Source organism: Mixophyes fleayi, chromosome 8 (genome assembly GCF_038048845.1).
Source record: "Mixophyes fleayi isolate aMixFle1 chromosome 8, aMixFle1.hap1, whole genome shotgun sequence".
Classification (NCBI taxonomy): domain Eukaryota; kingdom Metazoa; phylum Chordata; class Amphibia; order Anura; family Limnodynastidae; genus Mixophyes; species Mixophyes fleayi.
The window spans coordinates 97,165,502-97,192,278 of record NC_134409.1 but is presented as its reverse complement, the minus strand read 5'-3'; the positions used below and the strand labels follow the sequence as shown (position 1 = coordinate 97,192,278).

The 26,777-nt window shown below is 41.4% G+C and overlaps 1 protein-coding gene across 1 annotated transcript; it reads right to left on the bottom strand.

Moving 5' to 3' along the window:
• Window positions 1–676: 676 nt before the first annotated feature.
• GCAT (glycine C-acetyltransferase) lies at window positions 677–26,189 on the bottom strand. Its single transcript, XM_075182940.1, has 9 exons — window positions 25,929–26,189; window positions 19,670–19,800; window positions 19,249–19,350; window positions 14,691–14,837; window positions 11,152–11,306; window positions 9,415–9,497; window positions 8,066–8,237; window positions 4,238–4,359; window positions 677–1,375 (listed from the first exon to the last, which is right to left on the bottom strand). The coding sequence occupies exons 1-9, from the start codon at window positions 26,110–26,112 to the stop codon at window positions 1,224–1,226; spliced, it is 1,248 nt and encodes a 415-aa protein (XP_075039041.1). The 5' UTR covers window positions 26,113–26,189; the 3' UTR covers window positions 677–1,223.
• Window positions 26,190–26,777: the final 588 nt, after the last annotated feature.

Genomic DNA, 26,777 nt, shown 5'->3' with positions numbered 1-26,777 from the left:
CTCTACTGTAGGCAGCACCCCCACGACAACACAACAAATAAGACGCAGGTAGTCCTAAATCCTCTTCAACAGATAGCGTCAATCTATTGGGTCTAACTGAAGTCAGTCATACCCAGTAAATATGTGGCTGCACAGTACAAGATTTTGACTGGAGAATGAGAGGAAGCCAGAGGATTCTTCACACCCGTTACGATTGTAGCCCGACCACAAAAGTGCAAGTTGTATTGATTCGGGGGCAGATGCTACCCTTCCCAGCATCTGACTGATGTTATACATGTAGGCATTACATTACATGCCACCATCCTCACATTTATTAGAATGTCTTATTTGGTCAGAATTTCAAGCTAGCCCTTAAAAGGGAGCACTGAATATTATGAAAACCTGTCATTATTGACAGATAGATGTAAATGCCTTAACACACTGACAGTTTATCTTTCAAGTCCTTGCAAATTTTGCCAGGAGCCGTGATATTGCCTGACAAGATCACCCATTCACACTGCAGGCAGACAGACATTCAGTTAGACAGTGAGATATGCAAACGTTGACACACCCTGGCTTAAGTTAATTATCTAAACTTGTCTAGACTCATTACAAAAGGGTCAAGAATGAACAAAGAACAAAGATAATATGTAGTGATAAATTCAACATTATATTAAAATGTACACATTATCTTACAAAAGGAGCACAGAACTTGTTTTATTAAGGATAGGAGTTATACAAGCCATGAAATAGAGAATCAAAATGTACAAGGCATATCCACCATGTAAACTGCGAGTGCTAGATGTCAGATACAGATTTGGGATCGATTATCCAGAATTTTTATGAGGTTTTTCCAGAAAAGGGTTTCTTCAATGATTTGGAGCAAAAATATACCAAATGTTATTTAACAACAACCCTGGTCTTTCCTCCCTATGCATCCTGCAATCTCTTCCCTATTAAATATTTTTACAGAAAGGCCCTATTCAGAAGCATGCCAATTAAAGCGTACCTTCTAAAAACACTTAATGGAAATGTGCAAAGTATGTGGTATTCACTTGTAGCAGTTTATGTAAATGTAGATAGTAGTTATGTACAAGATATGTTTGGTTGTCAAAAATTATGTTTGCATTTGTGCCTAGTCTGATATTATTTCAAGCTCATAAACCGCCCTACTCATTCCCCATTACACCAGCTGGGTTCTAGTGTTCCAATGGTCAAGCATGTCATCTGGTCCTTCTTCCATCTCAGGACACCACACCATGTTTACGGCCCACTTCTGTAAACGCCTGCACGCAGTTGTCAATGTCCTCGTCACTGTGGGCTGCAGAAATCTGTACACGGATGCGAGCCTTGCCCTTAGGGACCACCGGGAAGCTAAATCCAATGACATAGATACCTAGCAGGACAGAGGAAGGTGAGGGGCAGAGGTTGAAACATAAATTGAAAAGAAAAAAAAGTAAAGAAAAATGCCATATAAAGAGAAAACGCGTAGCGATGACTAAACTGGTGTAGAGAAATTATATATTTTCACACACACTTTAATCCAATTCTATTTCCTCATACCATGACATAGTACAAAGACTCAAAGAAAGTCAGATGCTACAGATTTTTTCCCTTCATTTGTTGTGTAAAGTATGTACCCGTAATAAATAAATAAATATATATATATATATATATATATATATATATATATATATATATATATATATATATATATATATATATATATATATATATATATATATATATATATATAAAATTTAGATTTTTTTTTTATTTTATTTTTTTACAAATAAATGAAAGTCTGCACTTCAGCATTTTTATTTTTTTTAAAGACATATGTGAATGCGCAAAAATAGTCAACACATATCCTGCTCATTTTTCCCTTATACAAGGGTACCACATGTTTTTTTGTTTGTTTGTTTTTTACGGGCCGGCTGGACTAAACGTTGTGGCATATTTAGGCTTTTAGGGAGCAATTATTCCTTAGGCAAATTTCTGGCACCATATTGTCACGGTAAAAACTTAAGGAATGCCCCTAAAAGGACACCATAGTTAAACATTAGACCTGCCAGAGTATTCCTCTTGGGTTATAGTGTGCAGTTTTGGCCTGCTGGATATTTGCATATAACTATTTGAATTAGATGGCAAAGAGAAAATAGCTATTTCGAGAGTGTTAATGTCTGCATTTTTTATGAATTTTGTTGGAAAATATTAGTCTTCATTTATTTTGCCATTTAGGAATTTATCATGCAACACTGAAAATAGGAGGGAAAAGCACCTCAAAATGTATTTCAGGCTGAAATTTTTTTTTATTTTTTTTTACATAGCAGACTTTCCTCAGTGCTGAAGTGCCAGAATAACAAACACTACAAATAACTATAGATGCAAAGAGGTTTTATCTATTTTGTACCACCGTTCTTTAAACATGTATTTGAGAGCATTAAGATTATTTTTGGCTTTGTCAGCGCTTTTGCCACTTTTGGGGGAGGGGGGGAGATTTTGGTGATGACTGATAGATTTAACCAGCTACCTGCTAAACATTAGACGCCAGGCTGGGAGTTGACTTTATACACTAACCCCCCTGATTGGAGATCCACTTCAGTTATCTACAAACACATATCGTCCTAGTCCTCACCAAGTCCTGAAACTTGATAAACTTAAAACCCTTTTGTGTATTATTTGTGACAAGATAGTAAGTCAATAAATAAGTCAGTATGAAAGAGCAAAGTGTGAAAAAGTACAACGCTACGATTCTGCAGCTTGTAGAATCACACTTAGCAGCAATAACGTGACATGATCATTATCTGTAGAAATGAATCAGTCTCCTTAATCATATTTGAGGAACGTTGGCTCATTCCTTACAACACTGCTTCAGCTCAGGTATAATGTATGCACAGCTCCCTTAAAGTCCTGCCAGAGAATCACAATAGGGCTGAGGTCTGGACATTGTTTTGTGCATTCCAAAACCTTGATTCTGCTGGTTTTCAGCCAACCATACAGTTGCAGATTTGCTGTTGTGCTTAGGATCATTGTCCTGTTGCATTACCTAAACAAAGCTTCAGTTGTTCAGTTGTCAGAGATAACATTACATTACATTACATTTTCCCCTGGAATACTTTGATACAGATTGCATGGCGGACTCAATGATTGCAAGGCCACCATGTCTTATGACTGAAAAACATCCCCAAATCAGAACACTGACTTAATCCATACTGCAATGTTTTGTTTTTTTTGGGCGGGGGACTTTCTCCTGGCTACCGTTCCATGAAAAGCATACTTGTTTCTGATGGTAGACTCAAACACTAACCTTTACTTTGTTGAAAGAGGCATGTGCATCCTGAATGTAGGTTTTGGATAATTTTTGAGACACCCACTCCTGGGAACAATAACTCATTTCCAAATACCCTGTTTTATTCTGGGAATCAATCTGCCCTGACATTGAAAGAGTTAATTTCCAAAGGTGGAGGTGGAAGCCGTGTGAGAGGTTAAAATCTGTTGCCTGACACAGTAATAATGTTCATTTCTATGGGGAGACCTGTCACGGTTGAAATGTGCCATTGCTCCCAAAGTGTACTCCTCTCACGCCAAATTTTAAACTAGCAAGTTATTGACTCTGGGTTTATTTTCGGTTTTATTTCTGAAACTTATTTGTGCAACTTATTTTGTATGTCTTGTTGTTAACCATTTTGTAATTAAGCCTTGGAAACATTTTTCGGATTAAATGCATTTAATCTAGCATATTCTCAGTGATTCTTTGTGAATTTACAAAGTCTGAGTGAGGCTCATGCTACATGTGTATGCGATTTAAGTGTGTAATATTAATAAGTGATTTTGGTGAACGCAAGGACTCCATAGTAAATCCAGACAAAAATAGTGGCAGAAAAGGTGTTGTCATTGGAAAGTGACTAAGGTGACGTCAGTCACGGCCAGCTGTTTCAGATTGCTGCATCCGAGACAAGCTGGGCATTCGTGACAATTTAGAATTGGTTAATGGTTAAAAGAAGGAAAGCATACACATGGCAAAATATGAAATGGGTAGAACAGGAGGACAAGAAAGTGCTAAACTAGAGTGAGGGAGTAACTGCACACAGTGAGTAGGAAAAAAAGAATCTGCAAACTGGAGGAAGGGTAGGAAACAAGTAGAATGGATTGCAAAATAGATACCAGCAATCGCCCACCCACAACAGCATAAAAACTTTAGAGGCATCATCTGCCTAGACTCTCAATGTATGCCACCCCATCCAATAATACATACCCCTCTCCAACATATCCTCTGCCATTGCTGAAGCCAGTCGGGCATCGCCAAGCATCACTGGACAAATCGGGTGGTCATTCCCAGAAATGGTGAAGCCTGCAGCAGTCATCTTTTTGCGGAACCTGACATCAGTTACATGCAGAAATTAAAGTGAAATAATGAATATTCAAATATAAACAACAGATTTGGATTACACAAACATAATGCCATATTCCTGTATAAGAAACAATGATTATACCTGTGTAGGACAACACAAAATCCAACAAACTACCTATTCTGGTTTCCCACAGCTTTATAGTAGATCAGCAGCAGCTATTTACATAGTGCCACTAATTCGGGAGCGCTGTACAGAGAACTCACTCACATCAGTCCCTACACCATTGGAGCTTACAGTCTAAATTCCCTAACATACACACACAGACCAAGAGAGACTGAGGTCAATTTGATTATGTAGCAGCCAATTAACCTACTAGTATATTTTTGGAGTGTGGGAGGAAATCGAAGCACCCAGAGGAAACCCATGCAAACCTGGGGAGAACATGCAAACTCCACAAAGATTAGGCCATGGTCGGGAATCAAACTCATAACTCCAGTGGTTTGAGGCAGACGTGCTAATCACCATACCACCATGCTGCCCATTATATATGTTATAGTGCACTCCCTACTGTAAACTATATGGAGATTAGGAGTCACTGAGCAGTTCTCTGACCATATAAAAGCACAAGGCCTAGTGCTTTAATACAGGTCACAGAAATCTGGCATGACTTAGATTACTTGTATTAGAAGTGCACTATTCCATACAATGCACACATTTTCCTAATGAATGTGGAAACACATAGAAATTTCAGTTTATACATATATTCTTTACAGGAGTTTATATAAAAAAAAAAAAAAAAAAAAAAAAAAGTCACCTTTTAATGACATCACACTTTTTCAGCCAATGAAAACTGCTCTGGTGATGACTCCCACAAATTGCCAGGGCACAGACTTGTGCAGTATGAATGGGGTCAATCCGGGAAATTCCCGGGTCCGAGGTGCAGTATGAATGGTGTTTCTGAGCTGGGACGCTCCGAGCCCCGGCAAAAACCCAGGATATTGCCGGGGCGGCAGTATGAAAGCGGTAACTTGTGATTGCTCCTAGCCTCACAATATGATCTTTGACGCTTTACATTGTCAGATATGCATCAAAACATAATTTGTGTCTCCAATAAATTGCCATCTGCGCTAACCCACCTTTTAAAAGCAGTTCATACACATAATTGTCTACTTAGTATGTTGGTCGAGATCACACAAAAACCCAATCAAATCTGAAGCATGCACATAAGACGTGTGCCCTAGTCTATATAACGAATCCCTCTTAATGATCGTACCACCCTACTTACAGATCATGGTGTCTTGTTGTGTCATGTAATGGATTATCTCAAAATTATATTCAATTAGATCCCTCAAAAAAATATATATATATTTAAGGGTTGTACTATGCAAACTTGTATGCAAATGAATATTCCTTAAATAAAGGAGGCCAATACAAAGTCTAAATTCAACCCAGCGGGAGCCAAAGTTCCCAGCGTGTATATTGATTTGGACTCCTTTTGATTTAATTTCTTGCCAAAGTCACCTCCTTTCAAGTCTCTTTTCACCTGCTGGATAGCCATAAATTTCATCTTAGATGGATCTTGTCAATGGTTTGATTTGAAATGATTTGATAAGTTGTGATTTTCTAAGCCCATTACTCACATGTTCCAATAACCTGATTTTTAGTTTGCTGCATGTCTGGCTTATATACTGTAGACAACAAGGGCATGTGACAAGGTATATCACTCTCAAGGAGTCACAGGTGAGTATCATTTACCATAAAGGTCTTGGTACCTACAGGACAGTGGTTTTTTTTTTTCTCTGAGGAGGTCACCTGGAGCAAACACCCTCGCTGGGCTGTCTGCAGACTGAAGACTAGGAAGTGCCGTGATCGGTACCACCTGCCGGAACTCGGCTTCCAATGTGGAAGGTCTCCTGGGTTGCCCCCTTCACTACCGATGCAGGTCACGCAGGGGGAGCCCTGTAATGCCACCATGCTGGGAGAGTGGCAAGAAGAGTCCTCCTTCCAGGCACCAGTGTGTGGGTGTTAAAGATGTGGTCAGCCTCCGGTGGGGCGCTGCAGAGTCCAGGGCTTTACTAGGGAAGCCCTGGCAGGTGAGAGCAGCATCGACAAAGGCAGACCCACACTAGGCACACCAAAAGGCTGGTGGTCTTCCGGTGATTTCGGACATGCTGGGCTCTGGGTGGAGGTGCAGACTCCATGTAGCATATAACACACCCCCATCCCTGACTGATTTAAGCTTTGTTCTGAAGATCAGTCTAAAGCATACAGCATGGCAGCAGCCCTGCTCTCATGTGTCTCCCAAGCTGCAGGTAATTATTTTGCATTTGAGATTGCATGTTATATTTCTGCAGAGTTTGTGTCTGGGGGGGGGGGGGGGGGGGGGGGGGGCGGGGGGGGGGGGGAGTGCAGTCCCAGGCAGAATAATTTGCACTCTCTCCCTTGACTGAAAATCTAGTACTGAAATGATAGAACTGAAAAATCAGTCTAGATTAGACAGTGTGCCAGAAGTTATACTCTCCTCTGCCTCCCCAGTAGCAGCTGGTGTTTACGACTAGCTCCGGTGATTGGGTGTATATTTTCTTAGAAGGCTTGCAGTCTGCGAGGCCTAGGTCTGAAATGGCAACCTTGGCAGAATATCTGTGGGACACATGTGCTTGTCAAATCGGAACCAGAATTTGATGGTCTCAAATCTGAGTCAATGTTTGGGAGGTGGACACCTCTTGTTTTTTCTAGTGAGGTCTTTTTAGGCCTAAGTTAGATACGTTTATTAGCCAAGCGATGGGTGGAAAGAGTTTTTCCTACTGGTAAATCTGCCAAGAGATCTTGGTTTCAGCCCTTTTGCTTTGCAGTAAACATTGGAGGAATAGAGTCAGTTCTCATGTCTTCATAGACGACAGCAGAGACAGAAACAGGCTTGGTCCATTAAGAAGCAGTCAGCCAAGCAGGCTGCATGCCGAACATTCTGCTCACCAGCAGAGGCTGTGTTAGGAGTCTGTCTGCTGCTTTATAGGGATCAGTGGTTCAATTCCACATCCGGTTCTTGGGTGATGAGAGTTATAGATCAGAGATACATCATTGATCTCCTACGTTCTCAATACCCATCTCCCTGTAGACCAAATAAAGTACCAGGACATGTGACTATTCCTTCACGGATTACTCACAGAGGGTGTGAATATCCCACTTTTAGTAGAACACAGGGGAATTTATGTCACCAGACTGGCAAAGACTGCCATGGCAGGGGTTAACGCAGCTGGTTTTAACAGTTTAATTGTTGAGCGCCTTGTGGGCAGCATGGCCCGGAGAATCGGCTGAACTGCTGTGTCGGGCAGCCACGCGAGCCTGAGTGCATACCTTTACAAAGGGTTAGAGGTTCAATGCGTCTACGGCTAAGGACACAAGTTATGGACATAAGGTGCTGCGCACTACAACTGCGTGAGCATACTCAACTGAATGTGGTAATTAAGTTTTCATGGGCCAGCGTCCACCAATGGATAATAGAGAAAACAGGATTTCACAAACACCAAGCGTCCACCTAATTACACTAGTTTTAGTGTGAAAAAAAGTACACCAAAAGCTAAGGGAGGGAGGAGCATTTAATTGTTAGATTTATTTAGTGCAATCATCCTAAAAGGAGACTATACCCAATGGTCCAGTACCCTACATGGATTTAAAGATAAGTATTTAACACAAGTATAAGAATGCAGTTTTAACAAGTACCCAATTCCTACCGTGCGGTCTTCGCAGTCATTGACTGTGCAATTGCATTGCTTTCCATCAAGAGGTCAAGAGCTTTGGAGGCACTTCCCACCACGGCTGGAGGAAGAGTATTGGAGAACAGGTATGGTCGGGAGCGTTGCCGGAGCAGATCAATTAAAGGCTTTGGGCCTGTTGTGTATCCACCTACAAGGATTGGTAATTTGTTAGCTCCATTTATTGAAGATTGAACACAGCCTCTTCCCTATTTTAAAGTACAGTATACATAATGGGCATGCACACAACTTGGCAGAGTTTTATATGTCATGCTAATAGTTTTTACCATGTAATTCCATATAGCTTAGTATATATTCTAATACAGACTCCACCTAATCCTACTTACAATTATAGGCTGTTTTATCATCAGGGGTTTGAAACTGGAATTGCAAATCTTTATTTATAATTTTATTTTGTGCATCCCTTCTCCATAGGATCAATCGCCAGACTTTAAGCTGCCAGCACCGATAGAGATTTGCGAGAGAGATGCTCTTTTATACTTTGTTCTTATATGAGAAAACCACTTAAGCAGCCATTATTTTTCAGTTACATAGAGCCTACATATTACTCAGCATTTTACAGGGTACATTTAAAGTTACGTACTAGTAAAAAAAAAAGTTAGGTTGAGGATTGTATTAGAAGATCTAATAGTTATACTATGGGGTTTCCTATAGCCCAAGACTGTGGGTGGGAGAAAGTAGAGCATGTCCTGAAAAATGTAAACGTTTAAATAAAAGGGATGGTCCTAAAGTGGTAATATGGTAATAAGATGGGCTTTAACAAAGGGATGTATTGCACATCTCCTGTCAGACTATTTTCTAGGGGAAAGTCTAAAAAATAAATTGCAGAAAAGATTGGGTATCAGCGTGTGTTGCACTTTTGTAAAAGACGTGTGCGTTTCATTACCCTGCCTGAAAATAGGAAATGGTTACTTCCTGCTCTTTACATGTGTAGCTATATCCATCTCACCTTTATATACAGTCAAGGAACCGCAAGATTATTAGATTGAACAGACTAATTATCTACAACTCCTGGACCTCAGACTACAGAATTACCAAACCATTAACTTGTGGGATTTTCTGATTCAAGTGTAAATCAGATGGTTATGCAACGCTACTCATTAATCATACTAGTTTGAATTACTTTAGTCTAACCTTTCTGTTCCTTCCATTGTATGGTAATGAAAGGAACAAGACAGGTTAAGTTTTAAAAGAAAATTAAGAATAAATGGCCAGTTGCAACATGTCGATTTCATATGGGGTAAAGGGTCCACTTTGAAAGTCTTGGTTGCCCTAGACATACACTGTTAATTATAGTGACCACTGACCTGCAGCTCCACCTAGTGCTTTGCCAAGAGTGGAATTCACAATTGTCACCTGGTCCATGACTCCCGCAAGCTCATCTGTGCCCCTATGGAGAGATAGGAGGGATTGAACAAAACTAAATCAGAATTCCTGCTCAATGACGGACATAAAAGAACACATGGCAGATTCCCGTGTAAAAGGTTAATTTTGTGGGGGAGTGGAGGAATTGCATATGATTCACAAATATAGAATAGAAATGTTCCCATAACGTGCCAGAGTTGAAGGTATTTAGAAATGTACTGTAAGCAAGTTTCCTGTACCATTCTTTACCTGTGTTGGCCATAACATAAAAAGAAAGCAATAAAAAAAAAAAAAAAAAAAAAAAAAAAAAAAAAAAAAAAAAAAAAAAAAAATCGGACACGAACCAATGACATTTTGCTATATGTATCTATTTTTGTGCTATTGTACCAACTTCTATGTGTAAGAACATAGCTAAGTGGATCATGATGACAACAGCTGCAAGGGTGTTCATTGCTAAATGTAGCACAGGAGCTAAATGTTTTCAGTGGAATGTAGCACAGGAGCGAAATGCTTTCAATGGAATGTCTTTTGCATCTATTGCATACAATAAAATGGGAAGCAGTATATACAACTAATACCTCATGTTTTCATTTTGCTAGACACACACAGATATGCAGTTTAAAGGATAAGCGCTGACAACTTTCTGTTTTTTATACATATATGGGCATTTATATTGCCACGCAGCTGGTACCACATACAATATGGGATATACCGAGCGCGGGCTTGTTGCCAAGCAGCTGGTACCACATACAATATGGGATATACCAAGCGTGGGCTTATTTTTCAGCAGTATATAAGTCTACCATAGGCACTTCTGAAAAGTAGAACACAGTGTTTGCACAAAGCAGTCAAATAGTTACTTTTGTGCAAAATTAGAGGATCACTAAAATTTATATATAGTTCTGTATAGTCATAGAACAGGAAATAGGAGGTGGAGAGAAAATTGCCCACATGGGGGGCGGGAAGGGGGGGGGGGGGGAGAAAAAAAATAAAAATAAAATAAATAATGCAGTTTACTGGTTTCATTGTGACATATGAAGGGATATTTGGGAATTCTACCAGTTGTAACAGTTTTACATTAGTTCATGTGTGCCCTATTCATGCACTTATTCTATTTTATGTGCCTAGAGTGAGCTAAGGGAATGCCATTCAAAGTAACACCCAGTAGTGAACACTGCCCCTTGTTGTGTAAGATTCTAGAATGCCTGCATATGACAACAAATGTTTGTAATCTCCACCCCTTGGATTTTAGAACTAGAACACATACAGGAAAGCAGAATTAAAGACATTCTGCACAGAAACAGGTTACCCAAGTCTGACCAGCTCTGTCCCATCACCTTGAGCAAGGAATTGGTAATTTTGCAATCATTGCTGTCTTCTATCATAAATAGCACAGGGATAACAGCATGATGTCACAGAGCAGGAACCAGCAACTTCTGCTCTCTGCAGCCAGATTTTGCCTGGTCTGTAAATGGTCCTTCCTGAATTACTTTTAGAGCCTCCAGTAATTCAGGGAAATGTTAAACTGCAGGAGTGGCGATATTATGGTCACAGTACTTACTCTTATATGGGGTGGGCGAGAGGTCTATAGCTCTACATGACTTTTAAGTGCCACTGCATCCATAGTTTTACATGTCACACTGACGCATTTAGTCAATTTTTATACATCATTCTCTTACCGTCCATTTGGTCCCATGAAGCCAGTGGCATGACATTCATCAATAAACACCAGGGCATTGTATCGCTTTGCCAGGCCACAAATCTCACGAAGAGGGGCAATATCCCCATCCATAGAGAAGACGCCATCTGTAGCTATGAGACGCAGCCGGTGTTTCTAAACAGACATAATATATTATAGGATGCTTTCATCCTGCAATTCTAATTTATTTTTTATTTACCACATATCCACACAGGTCATTACAATGGGTTGGGAACCTCTTTACGATTAATCGGTACCCCGATAACAGATACCCTGACAGGAATACTCCGAAGGAGTATTCCCCGGCAGACTGGTAATATGGACACCTGGAAACACTGACCTGAAACCCTGCCGACGAATGGAGAAGCCGGCAGGTAGCGATGACGCGACTTTCAAGCTCCACATTAGGTTTGCTGCTGTTAACCTGGTATTTTAAAGGAGGCTCCCCCCTATACAATGTTCTTTAGAAAGCCTAATACATTGTACAAACGGCACCTCCTTAAAATACCAGGTTAACAGCAGCAAACATAACGTGGAGCTTGAAAGTCGCGTCATCGCTACCTGCCGGCATCTTCATTCGTCGGCAGGGTTTCAGGTCAGTGTTTCCAGGTGTCCATATTAACAGTCTGCCGGGGAATACTCCTTCGGAGTATTCCTGTCATGGTACCGATAATCGTTTCAATAATTATCACCGATTAAAATTGCATATAAAATTAGCAGATTAATGTTGGCAACTAGAAGGACCATTTTACTTAAACAATTCTGTAAATAAATAGCACATTAACATCCAGTTCAAAACCTTATTTTTCCACATCAATCTAGGCTGCCATGCAAAAGAAAAAGCTACATTTAAACAGACTGACATTATATTTCAGGGAGGGTTAAAATATTCCATCTTCTAAAATTATAGCCAAAACACAACGCAGTTATAAGATGTAAATTATTGGTATTATATACTCTACAGCCGTATTCTCCCCGCTTATCAAGTGCTTCCCGTGGTATGAATATTACATGGTGTATCGACCCCCACAGGAACCTTAACCTCTAATACAGCCTCCCTGAGTCTTAAAGTACTGACGTTCTCGAATGTACCCATTTGACTCTAGTTTGTCTCTAAATAGGTCTCCTTTCTTCCCTCCCCATCTATTTCTGGTTTATGTTTTGGCATGGAATTTTTGTTAAATGTCGGCAATGTTGATTGTACAGCTTTTTGAGGTCATTGATTGTATCCAGTAACCATTGCTACCATGTGTCCATTTTGTACTTATTTATAAACTCAATAAAAAATGTTTTTCAAAAGATATAGATAGATAGATAGATAGATAGTTTTCAATCTTCTTACCACAGACAATAGATTCACCAAAAGCACAATATCTGTTACAATAGAGGAATATATACGCAACATGAGAGGGGAATGTGCTCGGGTCAGCTGGTGGTAGCCAGCATATCGAAGCTGACTTCCACGACAACACTCACCCGACATGATGACTCATGATGGGCCCATGGACAATCTACTTTACAACGCGTTGTATATCGCCCATGGGTGCATACTTACATTACCCCCTTAACAGTAGCGCTAACAGCGTTGCGGATGTAAGCGGCGTCATCAAGTCGCTTCCCACAGCAGTCGTCATCGATCCTTGCCGGAAAGGAGCCCTTCAGAGTCATCATGTCGGGGTAAGTGTTGCCGAATTATTCAGTGTAATTATAATTTACCCCATCCGGGTCAGCAGGGTGTGAAAATAGTACTCTCTCCTGAGAAGATCCCCCATAATTAACTGCTTCAGCTTGTTTGAAAGGCACTGTGGCCACGGGAGCATCGAATGGGTTGAACCTCAGCATAAAGGATTAAAGATGTATTAAAGGGTATATTTATTAATTTAAATGTAAATATTTAGTGTATGGGCACATTTGTGCTGGTTAATAACTGGCGCACGGCGCCAGAAAGGGTCAAGTCCTTGCACTGGGAGTATAAATATATTTCATTTCATATATTGATTTCTAATGCAACAGCCTTGTGTTTATAAGAAATGTATTTATTCCTGAGGCAAATGCCAGAAGAGGAAATGTGTGACTGCTTGGAGACAGGTGGACTCATGTTAATTAGACATATTCCTGTGAAGTGACCAATACATCTGTTTAGCCTGTATACACAACAGGGGGCCAGTGCCTTTCTGTCCGGGGTGGCTGCATCTCAGATCCTGTTTAAATAATACAAGCAGCAAGTTAGCATATAACAGAGTGTAAATATTCTAATTTTGCATTGCATGTAAAACCATGTTTAGGGAAACATATTGCATCCCGATACTAAAAATAACTCAGCTAGGTTCAGCGGGCGGTTTTACCCCCTGCTGAGGTGTTTCAGAATGTGTATAAAAAGCGAGCTGTTTGACCATGCAATGTATCATTATTGTTCCATCTGACTTCCTGATCACTGGTCCCTTCAACCAGTGTGAACTGTCCTTATCAGGACACTTGATCGAATAAACATCACTTGTTTCAAAATCCTGCTTTGACAATTTATTCCCTACTGTATTTCCTGTGACCTACAGATTAGACCCAAATCTAAACAGTTTCCGGCTGTTCTGAGGTTTGGCCCCAGCTTTCCAGTACCACCACTGTGTCTGCTACCCAGCAGCTCTGGCCAGTGTGATAGGCCAGGGGGGATCCATCCACAGCAACCCTGATCTATAGTAAGAGGTCAGGAGTACGAGCCCAGGTACACCAGCAATGGGGTACTCTAGCAGCAACAGTTACCCAGAAGGAATACAGTTCTGGATGCCGTTAAGGAGTCCAGTAGTGCAATTTAAGCCCCTCCTACTGTGGTTAGAGGGCGCAATTGCGATAAAGAAAGGGAACAGTGGCAAAGAAAGCTCAACTGGTACCAAACAACAACAGACAGAGTGGCATAGGCGGTACATCCTGCCACATGCACCATAGTTCAAAGGGGATTTAGTTTTTTCCCCCCCAAAAACAATGCATTAGTCAGTCATTCAAGCCAAGCCTGTGTGATACTCCAAAATCTTTAGTTGCCAATATATTTGACCTCCTATTATTTGAGCAACACTTGTCATGCTTGAAATATTTTTTTGAAAATTAAAAAATCAGATAGTGGGAGTACATGCATCATTATCACCATGGGAAATCTTAAACAATTTGAATTTAACATTGGTTTAAAAGTGTTCAAAAATTCAAAGATTGTGGTTAGAATGTAAGCAGCCAAGACGATTGGCCAATTTCCTGAACTAGCCCACCCTACTTGCCTAAAACTCTGGAAAAAAAACCTGTGCGTCCTACATTGGTTTCATGGCTCAGAAACTAAATGACTACAAACCTAGGTCCCCCTCTGGAAATAAAACCTGAAATCATGAATGGACTGTAATAGTAGATTTTTACCAGAGTAACTGAAATCATGGCACCTGTCATACTATATAGAGTTATAAAAACAATCCTTTAATCCTCACGCATACTTTTCCACTAATCATGTGGCCACAAGCCACACGTATGCTCATACTGCACCTGTGCATCTTTCAGCTTAGCCTCTAGATCATCTAAATCCATGTGTTTATAACGGTACTTGTTGGCCTTGCAGAGGCGGATGCCATCGATAATGGAGGCATGGTTCAGTTCATCTGATAGCACAGCATCTTCAGGACTCAGTATGGCCTAGAAATGCACAGAAAATTAATTCAAAGTTGCAGAATAATGCAGAGTTGATAAATGCAATGTGGTAATTGTCCTCTACAGAAAGGGTGCAATTACAGATCAGTTTCCTTTGCATCAAAACAGCTAGAATTTAAAATATGGGTGAACTATTTTTGGCCTAACCTATACATTCATTAAGAAAAATTAGAGTGAAAATTTGTAAGGAACCAATTCAATTACGAGGTCCTATAGGTGTTTCTGCACACAAAGTCGGGTATTACTGTACATAGAAGATTGCACTTTTTTGCTCACACCTTAAAGTCATGAAATGAGAGAATATTCTTGTTAGATATTATGATCTGGCTCTGCCACATACACAATTCTGTTCAGCCTGCAATACCATGTTTTACCACTGTTATACGGTGCTGTTTTGCAGCCTGCTATAAAAGTGTTGCTTTAGGTTTGTTCTTCAGTTTAGTAAAAAGTGTTTTACAGCATTCATAACAGCTCCTGGACTCCATGTTCTGCTTGTATGAATGAGCACATACACTACAATACAATTATACTAGAAACATCCCACAGAGAGACATCATGCGGCTAATTGAATCTCCCCCTAAGTTTTACGTTGCCATCACATAGATAAATTTATACAGAAGGATTTGTGTTATTCTGTCCTGTCCTTTAATGGCTTATGAGTTTCAGTTACTATAGGTAATGCTGAAGTTACTTGGTATTTATAGTACATTTTGCAGTTATTTTGCAAATGTAATGCATACTTGCCAACTCTCCCGGAATGTCCGGGAGACTCCCGCATTTTGTGAGAGTCTCCCGGACATTCCGGGCGAGTGTGGCAATCTCCCGAATTCTGCCCACTTCACTAGGAAGTGCCCCACTTCCTAGTGAAGTGGGCAGAATTAGATCCCAAACGCCACGATTCCCGGTGAATCGCAGCGATTTCGGCCACCCCGCCTCTTCACGCCCCCCCTCCACTGGCTGGCTCCCGGAAGGGAGCTGAAGAAAGTAGGCAAGTATGATGTAATGCTGCAAACTGATGCACTGAGCCACAGCAGCATGCCAGGCTGGTGTAAAACCGGTTTCAAATGCAGTGCAAGTCTGCTCTATTTATTTATGAAAGATAACTGCGCTCTAACCAAAAACTAATATCTATTAAGCAGCTAGGTTGAATTGGCAAGGTGATCCTAACCTGCCTGGAATATAGAAGTTAAAGATATAAACCAGTGTTAAACACAGATATAAACTAATCTAATATATAAAAGAGAAAATTTGTCCTTCTGTCCGTCTTTGTATACAAATCCACATTTTTCAAGCGAAGATCATGAAATTTTGCATACGAGTGTATTAAAACATGACGGAGGCAACTAAAAAAATTTAAAATTGAAATTCATTACGGGGTGGGGGTGGCGAGGGGGGTAACACCTAAAAATCATCCAAAACGACCATAACTCTGGAATGTCTGGAACAATTTACACCAAACCTGGTACACATATGACTTACAGTCTGACAACAAATATTGTGGGGGCAAGACACCCCTAGCACTCCTAAGGGTGGGGGTGGCGAAGGGGGGGGGGGGGGTAACACCTAAAAATCATCCAAAACTAGAGTTATGGTCGAATGTCTGGAACAATGTCTTGGAAGAAGTTCCAAAAAAAAAGGGAAATATATTTTTTCTGGATGCACCCGGAAGAACAGGTAAGACGTTTCTCATCAAGTTGTTAATTGCTAAAATTCGAGTACATTCCAAGATAGCTATTGCTGTGGCCTCTTCTGGAATTGCTGCACTTTTGCTCCCTGGTGGAAGAACAGCACATTCAGCTTTCAAGTTACTGCTTAATCTGGCCCGAAGTGAAACTCCCGTCTGCAATATCACTAAATGAACAGAAAAAGCACAGATTCTATCAATAAGTATAGATAGATGTCTATCAATAAGGCCCAAGGACAATCTTTACATGTAGCTGGAGTCAACTTGGAATCACCTTGCTTTTCTCATGCACAATTTTACGTTGTGTGCTCAAGAGTTGGATCACCAAGAAATTTGTATGTATTTGCCCCAAATGAAGAAACGAGAAATATAGTTTATCAAGCTGTTTTGAAGTAATTGTTTATCGCTTCGTTCCATCATATACAGTTCAAATACAGTTTGACATTTTCACTTTTCACCTTCTACTGGTCCAATTTTAACGTGATATTTACATGTATGTTTAATATTTAGATTGATTTTTGTAAATAAACATTCTTTAAATCCCGGGCAACGCCGGGTATTCTGCTAATGTAATAATAAATATGTATTCTAGATGGCAAATATGTAAGCAAGAAGCCACAATCAGCAAATTGAAAAATTAAAATTGCAATAAGCAAAACAATGAATGAAAGCTGAAGAGATGTAACACAGAAAAAGGGAATAAAAATACAAATCAAAACACATAATTGGGCATAATACCAAAAAATGTATATAATCCTAATTTTTTTTTTATAAAAGCATAAAAATGGAAGTCCGAGAGTTCCCTCAAACAAAGCCTTAAGGATGAATGATAATTGTCCACGCTTAAAACTGCCTGCACATGCCAGGTATGAAAATTGAAATGAAAAATAAAAATTAATTTGCAATATAGTCTAGATTTCAAAATATAAGAAGATGGGCGCACTATCGGCCACTATAATAGCAGTCGATGGTGGGACTGAAGTCATGCAATGACTTTTTCAAGGGATATTCTGAATGATGTAATGGAGGTCCTCTCCTTTATAGTCCATGAAGTGCATTGATTGGTCTTATTTATCATTGGTAGCTCATAATGGTGACAATGCCAACAACATGGTTTGAAATGTATTTTCCCACAGAAGTCTGCCAAAGTTTCGGACTTCAGACACACCCTTGAAAATCCCTTTAAAAGGTAATTTCATGACAAAACCGGTCGGGACCTCAGTGCATTGTAAACCAGGAAATAGTAAGTAGCATGCGTTTCAAGGTGGAACGCCCGCCACCGTTACATCTTCTTTATCGTGCACACCACAGCCGACTCATTCTATTACTGTCACTGAACTTAGAGGACTTCAGCCCCACCATCGACTGCAAGTATAGTGGCAGATAGTGCGCCCAGCTTCTTATATTTAAAATGAAAAAGGATTCCCAATTCTCATATCTGGCATGTGCAGGCAGTTTTAAACGTGGACAATTATCATTCATTATAAAAGTTTTGTTTGAGGGAACCCTCGGACTTCCATTTTTATGCTTTTATAATTATATACATTTTTGGGTATTATGTCCTATTATATGTTTTGATTTGTATTCCCTTTTTCTGTGTTGTTATATCTCTACAACTTTCATTAATCGTTTTGCTTATTGAAAATTTTATTTTTCAATTTGTCGATTTTGGCTACTTGCTTACACATCCGCCATCTAGAATAAATATTGTGGTATTTATTATTACATTAGTTTATATCTGTGTTTAGCGCTGGTTTATATCTTTAACTTCTATTTATTTATGGTTTAACACCAGCCATTATGTTTGCAACACTGCACTTATCCTACAGCAATCTACAGCGACACTAAACTATTACTATAGCACCTAGAGTAACAAACAGGGCCACCGAGAGGTGGGTGGGGCAGGTACATTTTACCCGGGCCTGGGCCGGGCCCTCACTGTTAATTTAAAATTGTTCTTTTTTTTTTTCTTTTGTTATTCCCTGCGGTTTTTTTCTCTTACGCGCAGGGGGGGCTACGTCGGGGCCGTCTCGTTTGTTGGTGGGGGAAGCTGTAAGAAAAATAAAGACATACTCACGTGATAGCTGCGCCGGCGTCCCTCCTCTCTGCTTCATTCACACTGACTGTCGGGTGTGACATCATCAAGTCACGCCCGTCAGTCAGTAAGGAGCGCTGCAGCCAGGACCGAGCCAGAAGAAACAAGAGAAGACAGAAGAGAAAAGAAAGAAGCTAACATAAGGTAAGCAAAGAAACGGAGAGAGAGGCACAGAGTGAAAAAGAGGGGGAGAGAGGCACGAGGTAAAAAAGAAGGGGCAGAGAGGCAAAGAGGAAAAAGAAGGGGGGAAAGTAGCATGGAGGGCGCAGTGTGAGCATAAGGTGACACAGTGTAGTTGTGATGAAGGGGCTAGATGTCCTGAAAGTCAGGAGTGCTTGTACAAATGTGACGCTCCGGCGAATTCAGAGCCTAATGATTTTAATGTTAGCCACGCCCCAATGGCGCATTTGTCACGCCCCCAAATGCATGACCACACCTCCGGAAAATTTTGCGCCGCGTCCGGCGGAGGATTTTTTTTTTGCATGCTCGACTATAAGGGGGGCCCCATGAATTTGTTGTACCGGGGCCCTGAATTCCTCTTGGCAGCCCTGGTAACAAACACAGAAAACCTGGACAAGAAGTGGTCACACTACACAGAACAAAATGTAAAAACCAACCTCAAATATTCCAGCATTGGCATCAAAGCAGCTAATGTACAAAATGGCATCTTCCTTTTGATGGAACTGAGCAATCTGCTTCTCGAGACTCTTGTGTATATTCTGAGGAAAAGGGGTGGAACACGTGATGCTTGGGAGGGTTCTGTTAAATGGGAAAATACTTCTATATACGAATAAAGTGACATACTTAATTAGCATTTTCAGCTCTCTTTCAGAAATTAAATGGATAAGAAGTCCACTTACATAATAAAAAAAAGCAATATATACTAATTGAACCCCAGTGGACATAGGCCAAATGCGGTCTTTGAGACAGCGATATAGTTATTGTAAACCACCCATGTAGGGCACATCTATGCAGTAGTCTAAGCAAAGTAAAATATACTAATCATAAGACTAGGTTGTTCTTCTTAAGGGTACTCACCTGTGTTCCACAGATAAACCTTACAGAACTCAACCCAGCCCCAAATTCTTCCAATGCCTCACATCCAGCACGAATTACCTCAGGGTGGCTGGACAGGCCAAGGTAGTTATTAGCACAAAAATTTAAGATGCCTTATAACAAAAAAAAAAGTGCGGGAGAAGAAAAAAAAAACAAAACAAAAAAAAAACGTTAGGGACAATTTGATTGATAATGCTTTATATGTGTATAAAGAATAAAGTACTAACATAGCCACTATCAGTAATATTAAAATATATGACACAAATAGAAGTCCACTAATTTTTGATCTATGTTGTATTTTATGTTGGTTTTAGATCTCTGATTAGGACTGAAGATGAATAGAGCATGTCTGGGCATTCATTTCAACTATGCATGCGTGAAATGGTTAGCTGGGTCATACATGCACATAAGACTGGCCCAGAAGCAGTAAGTCAACCCTTACCACTCCCGGCTAATATCACTGAGGCACAGCTGCCTTGATGAGATTTTAATAGTAAATTGCAACAACAGAAAATCTGCCTCGTCTTCACTTAAAAAAAAAAAAAAAAATTACACCCCCAAGTATCCTTTTTTGACACAAAATCAACTTCAAAAGGACCACAGCACATTTAGTTAATGAAACACAATTCACCAATGACTATGGGTTTTATATTTTAAACCATGTCACTTCTCCAACTGGTGTGATGGTATAAAAATTGGATTTCATTTATTTTATGCGGAGCTGAAGTTTTGGTGTCTTATGTTTATATAAATATCACAAAAAACAGTGTTATTTTTAGTGATGAGCGGGCTCGGATTTCGCTAATCCGAGCCCACCCGAACAGTGCAGATCCGACGGGATCCGAGCACTGTTCTGGTATTTCCGCCCGCAAAAAAAATCCCAAACGAGGCTATGAAGTGTCGCGTTGGATGTCATAAATTCACCGCTCACGGCCGCCATCTTCATTCTGGCTGCGATCACTCGTGAGGAAGGTTGTAGTTAGGGAGCTCCTGTCCTGCTTTTCAGTGGTTTCCTTTGAGATCCTGTGCGGAGTCCAGTGGTGCTGCCTGTGTCCTGTGCTCTGTTCTGCTAAGGGCATTGTTATTTCAAAATTATAAAAAAAAAGTCTCTAAAAATTTCTACTGCAATATATGAATAGGTTCACTGTTCCTGCAGTCAAGAAATATTATTACTGCAATATATAAAAATACGGTTTATAGTTTATATAAACTACGTTCACTTTTGCTGCTGTACCAAAAAATAGGTACTGCTATTTCAAAGTCAAACTACGTTCACTGTTGCTGCTGTACCAAAAAATAGGTACTGCTGTATAACTCCAGTCCAGTGGTACTCTCCTGTGCCGCAGATATTTTGTAAAGGCTTTGCCGAGTGTGTGTGGTTTAGGGGTACGCTCTCTTGTGCTGCATATAATGGAGTACCAAAATTTGGAGGATAAAGTAGAGAAAGATCAAGAACGACTTCCTCCTAATGCTGAAGCTGCTGCCACGAGTCATGACATAGACGATGAAATGCCATCAACGTCGTCTGCCAAGGGCGATGCCCAATCTCCTAGTAGAGGGCATGTAAAATCCAAAAAGCCAAAGTTCACTACAATTAGCAAAAAAAGAAAATTGAAATCATCTGAGGAAAAACGTAAACTTGCCAATATGCCATTTACAGCAGGGAGTGGCAAGGAACGGCTTAGGCCCGGGCCCGTGTTCATGACTAGTGGTTCAGCTTCGCCCAAGGATCTAAGCCCTCCTCCCCACCCCCCCCCCCCCCCCTTCTAAAAAATTTGAGACTTAAGCTGTCATCAACAACACAGCAAACAACTCTGCCTTCTAAAGAGATGGCATCACAAATCCCCAAGGCGAGACCAAGGGTGTTGGTGGTTGCGAAGCCTGACCTTCCCATCACTGTACGGGAACAGGTGGCTCCTTCCACCATTTGCAGCACGCCCTCTGCATATGCTGGAAGGATCACCCACAGTCCAGTTACAGATTTGGCTAATGAAGGTGTCAATGTTGTACACCGGGAGGAGGAACTTGACGAGGAGGATGCGGATGTGGTTATTTTAAATGAGGCACCAGGGGGGAAAACAGCTGATGTCCATGGGATGAAAAAGCCCATCGTCATGCCTGGTCAGAAGACCAAAAAATGCACCTCTTCGGTCTGGAGTTATTTTTATCCCAATCCGGACAACAATTGTATGGCCATATGTAGCTTATGTAAAGCTCGAATAAGCAGGGGTAAGGATCTTGGCCACCTAGGGACATCCTCCCTTATACGTCACCTGAAGAACCTTCATAATTCAGTGATTAGTTCAGGACCTGTGGCTAGGACCGTCAGCAGTCCAGGGGACACCTAAATCCCTTGGTCCTGTTGTATACACACCACCAACACCCTCCTCGTCAACTTCCTCCACGATCTCCATCAGAGATAGTCCTGCAGGCCATGTCACCGGCATGACTGAGTCCTCTTCAATCCGGGATTCTTCCGGGGAATACTGCAGCGGTACGCCTACTACTGCCGCTGCCGCTGCTGCTGTTGGTAGTCGGTCATCTTCCCAGAGGGGAAGTCGTAAGAACGCTACGTCTTTCACCAAACAGTTGACCGTCCAACAGTTGTTTGCCATGAGCACAAAGTACGACAGTAGTCACCCTATTGCAAAGCGGATAACTGCGGCTGTAACAGCTATGTTGGTGTTAGACGTGCGTCCGGTGTCCGCCATCAGTGGAGTGGGATTTAGATGGTTGATGGAGGTATTGTGTCCCCGGTACCAAATCCCGTCTAGATTCCACTTCACTAGGCAGGCGATACCCGGGATGTACAGAGAAGTACAAAAAAGTGTCCTCAGTGCTCTGAAAAATGCGGTTGTACCAACTGTCCACTTAACCACGGACATGTGGACAAGTGGTACTGGGCAAACAAAGGACTATATGACTGTGACAGTCCACTGGGTAGATGCATCGCCTTCCGCAGCAACAGCAGCAGCTGCATCATCTCCACAACGGCTGCTCGTTCCAAGGCAGGCAACATTGTGTATCACCGGTTTTAATAAGAGGCACAACGCTGACAACCTCTTAGAGAAACTGAGGGAAATAATCTCGCAGTGGCTTACCCCACTTAGACTCTCCTGGGGATTTGTGGTGTCAGACAACGCCAGTAACATTGTGCGGGCATTACATATGGGCAATTTCCAGCACGTCCCATGTTTTGCCCACACCATTAATTTGGTGGTGCAGCATTACCTATAGAGTGACAGGGGTGTGCAGGAGATGCTTGCAGTGGCCCGCAAAATTGCTGGACACTTTCAGCATTCTGCCAGTGCCTACCGCAGACTCGAGCAACATCCAAAAAGGCTGAACCTGCCCTGTCATCACCTCAAACAAGAGGTTGTGACGCGCTGGAACTCCACCATCTATATGCTGCAGAGGATGGAGGAGCAGCAAAAGGCCATTCAAGCCTACACAGCCACCTACGACATAGGCAAAGGAGTGGGGATGCGCCTGAGTCAAGCGCAGTGGAGACTGATTTCCGTGTTGTGCAAGGTTCTCCAGCCATTTGAACTTGCCACACGAGAAGTCAGTTCCGACACTGCCAGCTTGAGTCAGGTGATTCCCCTGATCAGGGATGTTACAGAAGCAGCTGGAGAAAGTGAGGGAGGAGCTGGTAAAGCATTGCGATTCAACAAAGCATGTAGCTCTTGTGGATGAAGCCCTTCGTACGCTTTGCCAGGATCCGAGGGTGGTCACTCTTTTAAAGTCAGAGGAATACATTCTGGCCACCGTGCTGGATCCTCAGTTTAAAGCATATGTTGTGTCTCTGTTTCCGGCGGACTCAAGTCTACAGCGGTGCAAAGACCTGCTGGTCAGGAGTATGTCCTCTGAATAGGACCGTGACATGCCAACAGCTCCTCCTTCATTTTCTTCAACACCTGTGGCTGCGAGGAAAAAGCTCAGTTTTCCTAAAAGACCCGCTGGCGGGGATGCTGAGAACATCTGGTCCGGACTGAAGGACCTGCCAACCATTGCAGACATGTCTACTGTTGCTGCATTGGATGCTGTCACTATTGAAAAAATGGTGGAGGATTACTTTGCTGACACCATCCAAGTAGACATGTCAGACAGTCCTTATTTTTACTGGCAGGAAAAAGAGCCAGTTTGGAAGCCCCTGTACAAACGGACTATATTTTACCTGAGTTGTCCCCCCCTCCAGTGTGTACTCCGAAAGAGTTTTTAGTGCAGCGGGGAACCTGGTCAGTGAGCGGCGAAGGAGGTTGCTTCCGCAAAACGTTGAAAAAATGATGTTCATAAAAATTAATTATCAATTCTTCAATCAAGAACAGCACTGGCCTCCAGAGACTACAGAGGGACCTGTGGTTGTGGAGTCCAGCGGGGACGAATTGATAATGTGTGAGGATGAGGAAGTACACACTGAAGGGGCCCAAACAAACCAATCATTTCAGCCACAGTAGTTTGGTAGGCCCTGTCGCTGAAATGATTGGTTTATTAAAGTGCGCATGTCCTATTTCAACAACATCAGGGTGGGTGGGAGGGCCCAAGGACAATTCCATCTTGCACCTCTAGCAAACTCTTGCAAACTGCCATCCTGTCTGCCACTGCACTGCCACTCCTAGATGGGCCACGTGTTTGTGCCGCCCACTTGTGTCGCTTAGCTTAGATATCCAGCTACCTCGGTGCAACCTTTTGGACTAAAAACAATATTGTGAGGTGTGAGGTGTTCAGAATAGACTGGAAATTAGTAGAAATTAATGTTATTGAGGTTAATAATAGTGTAGGAGTGAAAAATAACCAAAAATATGGATTTTAGCACTTTTATGCTTTTTTTAAAAAAAATCAGAACCCAAAACCCAAAATCAGAACCAAAACCTTTCGTGGGGTGTTTTGGCAAAACAATTCAGAACCCAAAACCTCAAGCTAATCAGAACCCAAAACACCAAAAGTGGCCGGTGCACACCCTTAGTTATTTTAACTGTATGCATTATTGTGTTTAGCTCTATGCATGCCCCAGTTACATGAACAGACATGTAAATGCAGTTTACATGACATGGAGTATGCTGTAATGACATGAGTCAGCGGTAATGTATAGCTGGGTACACACTACAAAAAAGTTCTCCAGATGCGACATTATAAATGATTTTACCAACGACAAAGTCCTGATCAGCGTGTCGATTAATATGCACACACTACGCACTATACACGTTTTACCTCCAAATCTGTGCTCTTCATCGGTCATAACCATCTGCTGAAAAGACTGACTCTAAACTCTGTGGAGATAGGCCTACACTGTTCGTTGGGAGTACGTACACACTTCAGAATTTGTCCAACATTGTTCCATCGTTTATAGAGATTTTTAGTCTGTTTATAAAATCAAATACGATGTGCTTTGAAACGGTAAAACACGATCGTGGGAGCGTACAACTAATGCAATATTGGACCAACCGGTAGCTTATCATGGGATTGGCGCGATAATCGGGTGAAAAACCTGCAGTGTGTACCCAGCCTATCACAATGGTCTTTGTGTAGTTATTCAATTATTTTTTTGATTGTATTTATATGTTGTTTAGTCCACCAGGTGTGTGAATGTAATTGCAGAGTTGCACAGAACTGAACTTATGTGCTGGAGAAAACATTTGTGTCATAATTATCATTTGGTACCTGTATTCCTTTGCCAGTGTATATATTGTGACAAGTGTGTGTATTGTAACAAATACATGGACTAGTTACATAAACACAGTCAAATAAAGTCTATTCAACAATGATTAATATAATACATTGTGTCCAGAGTGGTCACAAAAATATATACATCTCAATGTATATCTCTATACAGGATTCTACCAGGGCCGTAACTAGGGTTGTGTGATAGGGGCGACCGGCCAGGGCGCAACGCTGAAGGGGGACTCAGTTTATGAATATTTTAGGTTTGTTTGGTTAAAAATTGAGGGATATGAGGGCAGCATTTTTTCCTTTCTCACCCCACGCACTGAAATTGTAAGTTACAGCTCTGAGTACTACTCAATGTGGTGTGTATTCTCCAATACATTGCGGAGATGTATGATAAAGAACTAAAATCCATGAATTATAACAGAAGCCACCATCAGATTTTACAGCAATCACAGCTCCATATCACGATCCAGAGTTGAAAGATATAATACATGTTTAAAACAATTGTAAACTGTAATAGATTAAGCAATAGTCACTTTTACATGCACAATATGCCTACAAGAGTTCACCATACCTGTATTTTTTCCTTCCACTGTGATGTGAGGTCCTTGTTTAGAAGTGATGATCCTTTCTCCCTTCCACGTCCCTGCCTCCTTGATATTTTTAAGCTCTCCCTCTAGAACCCCTCTGAAGTGGGCAAGAGTAGACTGTGCCCTGCCCGGCCTGAGGGGCCATCTGGAGATACATCTAGCCCACATGCTAACAGCTGTAGTGTATAAGTTACACTGTGCAGCCGACACAGCGGAGAGCCAGAGTACAGCACCACCCGGACGGGGGTGTGGACCGCGGCAGCCAATCACAGGCCGCGACATGATCCCACCCTATCAGTGCTGGTTACCACAGCCAGATCATTCTTATTCCATGGCGGCCACAGGACTTTAATTCCCTCTGCGTTCCTTGATGTGAGTCATTCTATTATCGGCCAATTATCTATTCTGACTCCTTAATTGCCATTAATTTAATTATTTTTGTTACAATATTTCAATTCACGCCGGTCTAATACAATCCCTGCTCTGTAGAAAACAAAAACTGGTAATTAATCCTACTCTTATTTCTCGTCCCTGTAATAAGAACTCCCCCCTCCCCCCCATTTGGTTTGGCCCATTCTGTACGAGGCAGTGTTGTTAGTTCTCACTTAGCAGTTGCAGACTCTTGTCACAATAGACACATAAATGTATTATGTACAGTTCATATATGCCTAACCAGCGGATGTGGAAATGTAGTGCTAGAGTTACCTTATATGTCTGAATAACGTGCTACCCAGCACTGACAATGAAGAGGTTAAATGTTTGCCGACAGTAACACGTCTCACATAGCATCTAATAGCAACGCTGAGTATCAGGCGCTTGTAAGCACAATAGTG